The following is a 12,590-nucleotide window of genomic DNA, read 5'->3' as shown; positions in this document are numbered from 1 at the left end:
ATGTTGGTATTCTCAAGTTTTCTGAGAAGAAAACATGTGCTTTTATCCTCACAAAAACCATGGAATGTAATACTCTCCATCTTACACTGGAGGATGCTTAGCCTGAGAATAAATAACTCATCCTACATAATGGGCATCATATTTAAATATGGAAGCTAGAGCTCTTTAACTATTTTTTTTAGATTTTATTTATTTATTTGAGAGAGAAAGAGAGCACAGAGGGAGAGAGAGAGGGAGAAGCGGGCTCCACAGTGCAGGGCTGGTCCCAGGGCCCTGGGATCATGACCTAAGCCAAAGGCAGACACTTAACTGACTGAGCCCCACAGGCGCCCCCAGAGCTCTTTAACTATTAAGCTCATATTCTTACTATTATAGGGCAATGACTTGTATAAAAATGAGATAAACAATAAAAGGCACATAAAGATAAATTGCATTATAAGATTTAAAAAATTTCAATAACTGATATTTGTTTAGTTTTGCTTTATTTACTTAAGGCTAGGACAAGTGAAGAAATAACTTATTTTCTTCACATCTTTATTTACCAATGTGTCCTTTATGTTTAACCTAAAAATAAACTTTTTATACAACATTAATGATTATAAGAAAATATTCACAAATTGTCCTCCAAAAATCACAAAAGTTTTACAATGTACTTATGAAAGTACATGGAGACTTCTTGACACATAGCTTTCAAAACATTTCTCAAAATACTGTGAGTAAAAATTGTTACTTTGATCTCTTTTATGTTAATCTAATCCATAAGAAAACTGATCTTTCTAGGTAAGATAAAATTTTTTGCAAGTAACATGGAATTTTATGTCTGATTATTTTTGAAACTCTGTCATTTCTTCTCTTTTATAAGAACATTTAAGCAAATGATATTAGGAAAATGATGATAAAAATACTATTTTTGCTAAATATTTACTTATAAATTATCAGTCATATCAAATTGTTTCATGCTTTAGATCCCTGATAATTATGTCCAAAATTGTATATATACCACTTACTTTTGTAAAATGAAATGTTTTTTAATATCTATGGACTAAAATGCTTTAACTTGCTGGGTATTTTCATTATTATACTAAGATTATTTTTCAGTAGAGATTTATTTATTTATTTTTGTTATTTAGATTATGCAATTAAAAGTGTACAATTGTCAACTATCAAAAACAACTATAAATTGAGGAACTGTTCAATAAAACAACAGGTAAGGAATTTGAAATTAGAGGGACAAAGACAACATTCCACAAATACATTTTGAAAATTGCTTAATATAATGCTGATGTCTGTGATTTACTTCAAAATGTGTCAAGATAGGATGGATTGATGGACAGATAAAGGGATGGGTACATAGAAATGTGATAAAGAAGTATAGTGAAATGTGAATTGTAGAATTTAGGTAGTGTGTAGAGGGCCTTTACTGTAAATTATTTAAAGTATGCTGTATACTTGAAATTTTTCATAATAAAATGTTGACAAAAGTGCTTACCATCCTCAACTGTAAAATAATGATGTAGTGTAATTTAAGAAATTATTATTTCTTGCTCCCAGGCAAACATCAGGCTAGGCCTTAGGAATATGGTGTTGTAAGACATATTTTTTGTGTTTAAAAGTTCTTGATTCAGTGGAGGAAACATGCTAGTGAACAATTTCCATGCAGGATGGTTACCAATGTTATGGTATACATAAATTTAGAAGAGTTCTATAATATACAGACATGTTTCTGTCCCTGTTTTGGAGACAGAGACTCAGGGCAAACTTTACACACTGAAATTTTAAAAATTAATAAAATTAATAAGACACAGAAAATATCCCAGGCATTTAATAAATGACACAAACGGGTTATGGTTATAAACTTGAATTTTTTTAATGTGGGAAGGACACCAAGCTTATATATGTTAATCATCTTTACTAACTTCTCTCCTAATAATAAAAGTTGTTGCTTTTGGATATTTTCTTAGTCATTATGCTAGATTCCTGAATAATAAAATCATTCATCAGTGATTTTTGTAGTGTCTTCTACGTTCCAGGCACTGGGGATATTTATTTCTATACTCTCCTTGAAGAGTAGCAATTATTGCTCAAGGTAGTATAGATAGAAAATGGTAAAGAAGAGATTTTTAACTCAAGGCTACGTGATTCTAATTTTCCTTCCACTGTGTCATGTTGCCTAGTCCCTTATTTTAAAAAAGTATTCTAACAGAGGAAATGTTGAATCCTCAAATGACATCAATTTCAATCATACGCCATCCTTATGATACATAAGTCCAATAAGTCCAATAATGTGATACATGCTGGCATTCTCCTTGATGTTCTTCTGTGATGGTACTTTTTAGTATTGCCCACAAGTTGCAATTATAAATACCAATTGTGCTAGTTTTAATTTTTACACAATTTTTATGTCAGCAGTGGTGATACACACCAGTATGGCCAAACAATCCTACAGAACTGATTAGTTAGTCTCATCTGTGTTAAATAGTCTCCATATTTAATTTGGTATTTTCAATGTTACCCTTAGAGGTATCATTATCCTTCATCCTATAGAAGGAGATGTTGACTTTAAAGAAGTTCTGTAATTCACCAATGGTCATATTCTGTTATTTTTATCTGCTCTTTCTCCTATCCAAAAATTACAGTCTATAAGTTTAAGAAAGACATTCAATGAATTTTCTGAAACTAGTTCTTAATGAATGGATTTATGAAATATTGCTTAAAACACTATAACAAGAATGAGTAATATTTAGAAGCTGAGGGGTAACTAATAACCAGCAAAGCTAAGTAAGTATAATTAGCTTTATATACAACATATGCTACATAGAATTAAAGTCTAAATATTATAGTTAGTCATTGCATTGCGTTTCTTTTTTTGCTTCATGTTGTCAACTAAGGGTTTTTTAGAACATTAAAAAGAATTAGAAGAGAAGTGATGTATCAAATGCTATCAACTGCTATCAACAACTAGTGGTTGAGTTTCCACATTAGCCAAAATATGGAACTGAAAATATTAACATCATTCACCATTATTAGAATATGGTGATGCATTTTTTGATGGTAATACTAAGAATCGATCTGAAGAGCAATGTGAGTGGCTGGCACAAAGGAAACGATCAACCAATCATAGCCAGAGGGGAAAAGAGGAGCTGTAGCAAGAGATGGAAAAAAGGCAGCTCCACTGATACATCTATATTTAGGGAAGAGGCAATGATGGAAATGTAGAATTGAAAATTATGAAGCAAGTTAAATAAAGGGAGTGGGTGAAGTTATGATGGTATTTGTCTAAACTGACAGGAGACAAATATAAGGCAAGACCATGTGTAACACCAATGCTTTAGAGAAATGCAGCAGGAAAAGAGCCAGCAGAAAAGGACTATATCCACAATTCCCTCTTTAAACAACCTACAGACTAGGCAGAGTAGTTAGGCAACTCCAAAGATAAACATAAGACTGAAATGGGGTATCCACAGAGAAATTCAAACAAAAAGCCACGGAGAAAAGTTAAGGGACAAGCATGAGCAGATATATAAGGTAAGAAAGAAGTCATCTTGTTAAAGAATGAGAGGATCTGATGTGAATACAAAGCAGTGTTACAGGAGATGTGTACTAGCATGTCAGAGAGTGTCATTCCTTGGAATGTTTTGACTCTCAGACTGACCTCCCCACCTGAATTTCATAGGTATAGGAATGTAACAAAATTATGCTAATTTTAATCCATAGTTGAAAAATTGTATATGGGTTTGCATTTCCATATGATTAATTTTTCACTTTGGTGTTTGTTATTTATCCTTTCCTCCACACTGGAATAATATATTTATAATTTCTTCTACCCCAAACATTATTATTGTGAATTTCATTGTAGAGTAATTGAAATAATTTAAATTTTGAATATATAAAATATATGTATTAATAAAAATAAAGGTAGTGAATCTTTCTGATGAGTTTAAAACAACACAGTTAATGTATTTCAGAATACTGAAAATCTGCATGAGCAAAGCAAAAAATCATTCATTTATTCATTTTATTAATACATAATAACATGAGGAAAACATGAATTGATTTAAAGAATATTTTTCTTCAGGAATTTGTATTCCTATTCAAAGAGGGAATAGATAATGGTAAAATACAGTCAGAATTTTTATTTTACTTTAAATTATTATTTAAATGTGAAACCACGACTGTTTTGATTCCCAGAATGTTACCTTACTGTGACATAAATGCAGTTCATAAGAAATTAAAACTAAGAAATGCGATTAGCTCTGTCTAACTTATTTTGAGTTATGCCTTTCAGAAATTTTGCCACTTAAATCTCAAAATGATTTTGTTCTTTTGGCCATGAGGGCTATACCAAAGTAAACAGATAATGTGTGTTTTTGCTCTTTTGGTTCTCCAAAATATTCTCCCCTTTGCGTCTTAATGGCATTAATGTAGTTGGTTTATATGATGATGGTTTATGTGATGAATTTGGATTTACCTTAGCTTCAATCTGCTTAGTATCTGGATTCTGAAACAAAAATTTGATTTTGCTCTTGCCATCATCTGAAGAACCCTTAAGCTGAGAAAACTTATACCTCCAAAGTATAGCCTAAAGGGGGAAAAAAAGAAACATATTCAGTTAATATCTACATTCAAACCAAGAAATAGTCCTCTTTTAAGTGGTAAAAGCTAATCATATTAAATTAGTACTATATCCCAGGATTAAAAAGTAAATTAAAATATGTTTATCAAAGGCTATAACTTAGTATTCAATATATCTTCTAGTTTCCAGAAATAACTTCAGTACCCATGAAATAATTATTTCAAAAAATATATGCAAAGAAATCAATTTGAATATCCTGCTTTATATTACTATGAAATAAAAATAAGCTCACTTAAAGCATATGTCTATGTTACTGAATAAGCAAAAACACTTATTGTTTCTTTTTTCTATTAATATAAGTGGTAAGGTGATTTTGAATTGATAATTCTATAGATATTCTGTAGTACTTTCTCTTAAAGCTCAAACTAATAATCTGTAGCTTTGTCAAGATAAAAGATCAGCCTTAGTAAATAATTATGACAAAAAATTTATATGGTATCCTCACGAGACTGAACTAGAGTAAGTATTTTACAGAACTAGCCCATCAATCTATAATATCTCAGTCAATAGGATTATTTGACTAAAAGCCATCTTCCAATATTGCAGGGGCAAGTTTAGATAGTATAAAATCTATGAAAGAATCAAACGTTAGTTACTACATGACCATGCACTTACTGTTTGAATATATAGTGAGAAAAATTAAGAACCTGGTACAGAGAATTCTTATCACACAGCTTACTCTATTTTAATATCTCACATAATATGGTACATTGTCACAATTAATGAACCAATATTGGCACATTATTATTAACTAGAGTCCATTGTTTATGCATTTTTTCTTTTTAATCTAATGCCTTTTTCTGGTACAGGACTCTACCCAGGATACTACATTACATTTATTCATTGTGTCTTCAGCTCTACTTGTCTGTGACAGTTTCTCAGATCCTTGTCAGACTGTCCTTGACAATTTGAGGAGTACTGGTTAAGTATTTTGCAGAATGCCCCCTACTGGAATTTGTCTGATGTATTTCTCATAACTAGATGGGCTAAAGATTTTTAGAAATGACATAAGACCCTATCATTTTTGACAATAATCCCAGTGTATATTTCTGAGAGGTTTCCATTTAAGATATGTTATTATAGTAGAGTGTGATGTATGTGTTTCTCAAACTTCATCAGGTGGTCTTAACATGATTCAATAATTCATTTAAATATAAAGCTATGTGAAAAAAAGCATGGTTTTATATATGAATTCCATTTTTAGATTGTTATTTACTAAAGTATTTAATAATATTTTGCATGTTTTCAGCCTTTTAAAATTTATTACCATTTTTTTTGTATTCTTATATATGGTCTATTCTGGAGAATGTTCCATGTGCACTTGAAAAAAAATGCATATTCTGTTCTGGTTAGGTGGAGTATTCTATGTATGTCTGTTAGATATAGTTAGTTATAGTTTTGTTCAGGTTCTGTATTTCTTTATTGGTCTTCTGTCTGATTATTCATTCCATTATTGAAAGTGGAGTATCTAAACTTCCAACTATTATTATAGAATTGTCTATTTCTCCTTGCATGTGGATCCAGGGTTTAGCAAAGCCAGTGCTTTGCTGCCTCAGCATCCATTTAGTTTGGCCAAGTGGCCTGTAAGACCTTAAACCAACATAAGCCCCCTTGTGCAAGTGGATGCCCTATATAGCAGTCACAGAGTCACAAACATGTAAGTTCCCGATAGGACTCCCCAACAGCCCTTCTGATCAATAGAATCCCTTGTCTCTCAGGGTCTGTATGCCTTGGGCACCACTTAGATAAGAATCCCATGCAGCTTACCAAAACCTTGCTCTTTGAGTATGAATTTTCCAGCCCAGCTTAGCTCAGGAACTCCCCAAGCACTCCACCCATGGATCCTTAAAAAGGCATGCACCCCAGGTCCTGTCTCACTGTCTGTACTGTGCTTTGACAACCCCATGTGGCTTCTCAAGGCATTTCATGTCCTTCCTCCAGGACCTGTGAGTAATAAACTCCTGTATTTCAATTTCTCTTGTGGTCTGTTGTGGAACTGTGGCTCACCATCTGGCACCCTGTGCTTTACCTAACAAATGTTAATTTAACAAAGTCGTAACACTCCAATTATCTCAATGTTTAATATATTTTGGGGCCCTGATGCTTATAAGTTTATAATTGTTAAATTTTCTCTTTGAATTAATCCTTTTATCAATATATAATACTTTTCTTTGTCTCCTGTAACAGTAACATAAAATCTATTCTTTTTTTAAAGACTTATTTATTTCAGAGAGAGAGACAGAGATACAGATCGAGTAGGGGGAGGGGCAGAAGGAGAGAAGCAGACTCCCCAGTCAGCGTGTAGCATGATGTGGGACTCCATCTCACAACCCTAAGATTATGACCCTGAGATCATGACTTGAGCCAAAATCAAGAGTCAGACACTTAACTGACTCAGCCATCCAGTTGCCCAGACATAAAATTTATTCTTACATTGGTTTAGCCACTGGCTCTCTTCTGGTTACTATTTGTATGGAATATCTTCTCACATCGTTTTTATTTTTTTCTTTTCTTTTCTTTTTTTAAGATTTTACTTATTTGACAGAGAGAGCACAAGCAGAGGGAGAGAGAGCAGCAGGCTCCCCGCTGAGCAAGGAGCCCGATGTGGGACTCGATCCTAGGACCCTGGGATCATGACCCAGGCCAAAGGCAGCCGCTTAATTGACTGAGCCACCCAGGCATCCCATCACATCGTTTTTATTTTAACCCACTTGGGTCTTTAGATCTAAAGTTAGCCTCTTGCAGACAGCATATAGTTGTATCATGTTTTTTTAATCTATTCTGTAGTGAAGAGAAAATGGCAGTTATTGCTTAATGATAACAGAGTTTCTGTCTGGGGTGATGACAGGTTTTGGAAACAGTGTGAATCAATTAATGCCACAAAATCATACCTTAAAAATGGCTAAAATGGGAAATTTTATATTATTTTAACACATTAGGAACAAAACTTTAAAAAAATCATTCTGGAAGCAATGTATCTCCAAAATCCACTCAAAGCAAATGCTAATTAAAAAGTTCACACTTTAAAAGGTATAATGAAATAATGAAATGGCAAAATCGTAAATTCCTTAAAAATAAGGATGAGAAAATTATCAGTAATAATGACACATAATGCATTTATACAGAATATTCCTGACTCTTTATCTACTTATTCATCAAACATTTTTGAAATGGCTACCATATCTTAAGCATTTTGCTAGATTTAGATAAAAAAGACACTGTCACCATCCCAAAGACATTAATTTCTGAACAAGTAAATGCTTTTGCTTTCATTCTTACTATGAGACTATACAATTTATAAAGAAGCAATATCCAATATTATAAATTGTCTAAAATGTTTCTTTAGATCTATTACTATACAGAATCTTCTAACAATAAAATTTCCTGGGACAATTAACTTTCTGGAAAAAAGAATACAAGTTAAACTTTAACTCACAACTTCCTCTAAATAAAATTCCTTATGTTTTAAAAAGTGAAATAATTTAAATAAGCCAAATTATAGGAAAACTACATAATGTAAGTGAATATTGAATAACTTTGAAAAGAAGGAGTTCTAGACTTAAGAGTAACAAAAAATTATATACTCATATGTACAAGTAATGTATATTTACCAAAATGAAAAGCAATAAACTTAGTGGCATATAGGATATATGGTATAGTGTACGGATAATTCTAAACATATAATAAATAAAAAGGCAAATAATATTATAGAGAAGTCATTCAAAAAAGTAGAAAAACAATTATTTTTAATAAATATAAGAGCATGTTCAATTTCACTAGAAATAAAGAGTGTAATAATATTAAAATGACAGCTTTGCCAAAGGTTTAGTAAACATCACTGAAAATTATAATAACTAAAGCTAGCAAGTTTATGTTGAAACAAATATTTTTATAAAATTGTTAGCAATAGTGTGAATTCTTTAGGATAATAATTTTAATATATATTTTAAGCCTTAAAAATGTTCATATTATTTGATCCAGAAATTCCATTTCTAAATATTAACTAAGGAAATATGATATATGAAAAAACAAAAGAAAGTGTTAAATACATTATTAGTAAATATCAAAAATGGAAATTCTGAACATTTTGCTTAAAATAATGCTCATGAGAATCATATATTTACATAGAAAAATGCAAATATTATAATGGTAAGGAAGAACATAAGGACATGAAATTAGATGAGATAACCATGTTAAAACTAAGGAGCTTGTAAAAGGCTGGAAGGAAAATGTCTGCAAAATATGGCATCTTATGTAGCTCAGGTACTTACATTAACTTACTCTGTGGTTTTGAATAAGAAATTTTATTTTTAGCTTGCTAAGCTGTAAAACTAAAGGTTCTCACATTCTCAAATTATAATTAAAATTTTGAAATAATATTTCATATGTAGTCATTATAGTGTAAAACTGGAATTTACTATTTCAACTAGATGACTTTTCAAGGTGTAAAACAGACTTTAAAAGCTCATTATTTTAAATAAAGAGTAACAACAAAGTTACTCTGGCTAAAGAAGGCATATTAGAAACATATGAAGGAGGTTTGGAAACTTTTGGGAATATGCAGAATGAATCTTTGGCTGTGAGTGGGAAACTCCAAAGATGAATAATGTAGTTGATGAATCTAATAATGATTGACTGAAAGATTTGTCAGTTAAGAGGTAATGATACAAAATTAATATCATAACAACTTTGGTGACAGATGGTAGCTAGATTTATCATGGTAATCACTCCTTAACATATATGAATGTTGAATCACTATGTTGTACACCTAAAACTAATATAATATTGTATGTCAACTGCACTTCGACAACAACAAAAAAGTAAATCAGTAGCAAAACAAAGCATGCACTTAACACACTTATCGTGATATCTGGAAAATAGTATTCAATAAATGTTTGCAAGTACTAAAACAAACAAAAGTTAATGCAGTATACTAGGGAGAGTTAGAACAGGCTTGATAAGCTGTGTGAATTGGTAATTCTCACAGAAATTCATTAAGGCCAATTTGGAGGAATCTGAATCTGAAAGTATTACCAGTAAAAGTTTCACAGGTCTAAAAAAGGACTTAATTCAAGAACTCTTCAGCAATCCTATTTCTTATGCCAATATTTTGTTTTTAAGATTCTGATAAACATCATGGCAACTATGTTAATATTAATGATGAAAAAGATGAGTAGACACTACTGTATTTTATAACATGTTATTTATATATTGCTATGGTGAATACAATGGTAAGTTCCTTGTAGCCGGCTCTGAAGTGGACCGAAATGGGATTGGTGTTGGTGAGATATGTATGGAGAGTTGGATTATTTGTAGTTATTTAACAGACTTTGATGTTCTTAGGAATAAGGTGATAGTGAAGAGTCACAGAAACAGGTGTTCTTTGCCTCAAGAGCTTTCCAATCAGGATAGAAAATAAGCCAAGATGCAGTAATAAGTTCTCTATAAAATACATGCAGAATTTTTTTTAAAAAGTGAGCTTGCATGATGCCACAATAAAACTTAAAAAGTATGCGAAATTTTGGTCTCCATTTTTTATTCTGATATATGTATATCTAAACATATATATGCCACACACAGACACACAGACACACACACACACACACACATGCATACCGCACACAGTGGTATAATCACTAGTTGCCAACATGGAATGAGATGAGGAGGATTATAAAGATCAGAAATCCCTCTTCCCTGATCACCTATCTTTGGTGCCCTCTTCCCCATATACTGATCTAATTTCCATTACCAGTAAGATATTAAGATCTTTTTCCCTATTATAATGCATTTATCTCAGGAAAGGTAATGCATTTTTTTGGCAATGTACTGAAATAAAAATAAATTCTGATCTTAGAACCTTAAGTATTGAAATGTAACCCAAACTTTAGACCTTACTTATAAGCCACATGACCTTGAGCAAGATTGCAAGATTCTTAATTAATTAGAGCCTGAGTACATTCTTTTGTAAATTAAAAGTAGTGATACTTAACTATCCTACTTTAAAGTGTTACTGTGAAAATGGATGAGATGGTGATGAAAATTGCTTTGAAAATAGTAGGGAGCTTTTTCCTATTAGTTAAAACTAGTTTAGTAGAGTTCTTCCAATAGAACAGTAGAATATGTCAAATCTGATGTGAGAAGGCCCCTGAACACAAGTAGCAATAGTAGTGATGATTCTGGGAGAATATAAAAGTAGAAGTGAGAACGCGCAGAAGACAAAGACTGCTTTCTGGACCTGTCTGTAGTCTTTTATGAAAAAAATATATATTTAGTTTTAAAATTAAAAATTTATTTGATCTTAAACATAAGTCATAAAATACATTGCATTTTGAGAATACATGTCCCAGTAAATGTCATAACGATTTCTCATTGCTATGAATGATATATTGCATAGACTCCTGGTTCTAGGTTATACCATGTCTGGAAAACATCCTCCCTCGTCATCTGCTCCTACGACTTCCTTGTATTTCTTCCTTTTTCAGCATAAAGTTTTAGCATGTAATGCCCCTAAATTCAGAGCAAAAAAGGTAATGAATAGTAGAAGAATAGCGTAGAACTAGGAGGGACAGGGAGAATGTTTGATTGTGAGTGCAAAAACATATTTGCATATTTCAGAGACATATTTATTCATTAATTTATTCATTTATATGAAACCTTTTAAATGGAAATATTTATTGTCATGCTGCTTAATTCTTCCATCCGACCCTGCCCCCTTAGGATGTGATGCAGCCCTGTCCATAGATCCACACTCAACAGAGAAAACCAAGCTTATCTTTGCACCATCCTCCTTTCTAGAGTCCTGTTATATTGAAATACTGAGATGGGTCTATCACACCAGAATATTTTCCTGGTCAGCACAAATGGAACATGCAAGGTCCTTGCTGATAAAGTTAAGTGCAGTTGGACCAGGAGTGCTAAAGACAGCTGTTTCTTCAGGTGTCATGAGGTAAGGAGAGAAGTATTCATTATTTCCATGTCCATGAGCCAGTTGGTGTACCACAGTGCATGCTGCAACTTGTCTCCTGGTATCCAAGAAGAATAAAACTGTCAGGAAATTTGTCAGAGGGGTCATTGGGAAGCAGGAAATTCTAGATGGTATATACATGAAAGATGTGCAGGAAAAAGAGGATAAGTGGGAATTCTGTGGGGTTTCTAGACAGCAATCTGAATAGATATAGGTCTTGTGTATTGTATGATTGAAATTCTTCCCTCAACTCATTTCATAGCTGGTCCATTCTCATCATCTAGGTCTCACTAGAAATATCAATGCCTCAAAAAGCTTTTTCTCTTCAAACTATTAAAGGCCTTTTTGAGGTCTTCTGTTTCTCTATACCTTGTTCATTTCCTTCCCAGACAAAACTGTAGTCTGTGATCATTCTGTTCTCTCTACAATGCAAAGAAAGCTTCAAGTCTACAAGTAGTTGGTCTGATTAGCTCATCAGTGCATCCCTCGCCCTTAACAGAGTAGCTGGTATATAGTTGACACAATGAACCTAACTTTTGTGAAACACATTAGAAACAGAATAAATATTAAAGAAGAAAAAATTTTCCTTCTCCTCCCTATTATGTGGTTATCATGTTATTGGAAAGGTGGGGAAAACATACTAAAATGAGAACTTTATTAAGAAACTGGAATATCCAACTTTTAAGCAGGCAACTCTCTAACAACCAGTAGGCAATAATATCTCTGGATGTGGCTAGCCCATGGTCTCTGTCTTCTCTAGATAACTTTAACCAAAGGGCCCTGTTTGGGGTTGGAAAATTCTTGCCACCAGTAGTAAGCTTAATTTGTTGAACTTGATGGAAATCAAGTACAAAATGAGTAAGAAAAAGAAAAGAAAACAAAACAAAACAAAAAAACTATTAGTAATATATAAAGACATTTCTGAACATTTTTAAAATGTGGAATTTGATCCAAAGACTTCATTATAAATAATCACAGACTAGATTTTCACTT

The 12,590-nt window shown here is 32.3% G+C and overlaps 1 protein-coding gene across 7 annotated transcripts in view; it reads right to left on the bottom strand.

Annotated features, from left to right (window-relative positions):
- The window catches only part of SNTG1 (syntrophin gamma 1), a 907,627-nt gene that overhangs the window by 38,911 nt on the left and 856,126 nt on the right, over positions 1-12,590 (bottom strand). For 6 of the 7 annotated variants that reach the window (XM_032421884.1, XM_032421883.1, XM_032421885.1 and 3 more), the window contains one exon: positions 4,469-4,579. In XM_032421884.1, the coding sequence (XP_032277775.1) occupies positions 4,469-4,579 (111 nt within the window). Of the gene's footprint in view, positions 1-4,468; positions 4,580-12,590 lie in introns of those variants that run through there. The other variant, XM_032421890.1, reaches the window with a different exon arrangement.

Source organism: Phoca vitulina, unplaced genomic scaffold (assembly GCF_004348235.1).
Source record: "Phoca vitulina isolate PV1807 unplaced genomic scaffold, GSC_HSeal_1.0 scaffold25, whole genome shotgun sequence".
NCBI classification, from domain to species: domain Eukaryota; kingdom Metazoa; phylum Chordata; class Mammalia; order Carnivora; family Phocidae; genus Phoca; species Phoca vitulina.
The sequence above is the reverse complement of the archived record's forward strand: the minus strand, read 5'-3'. Positions and strand labels throughout refer to the sequence as shown.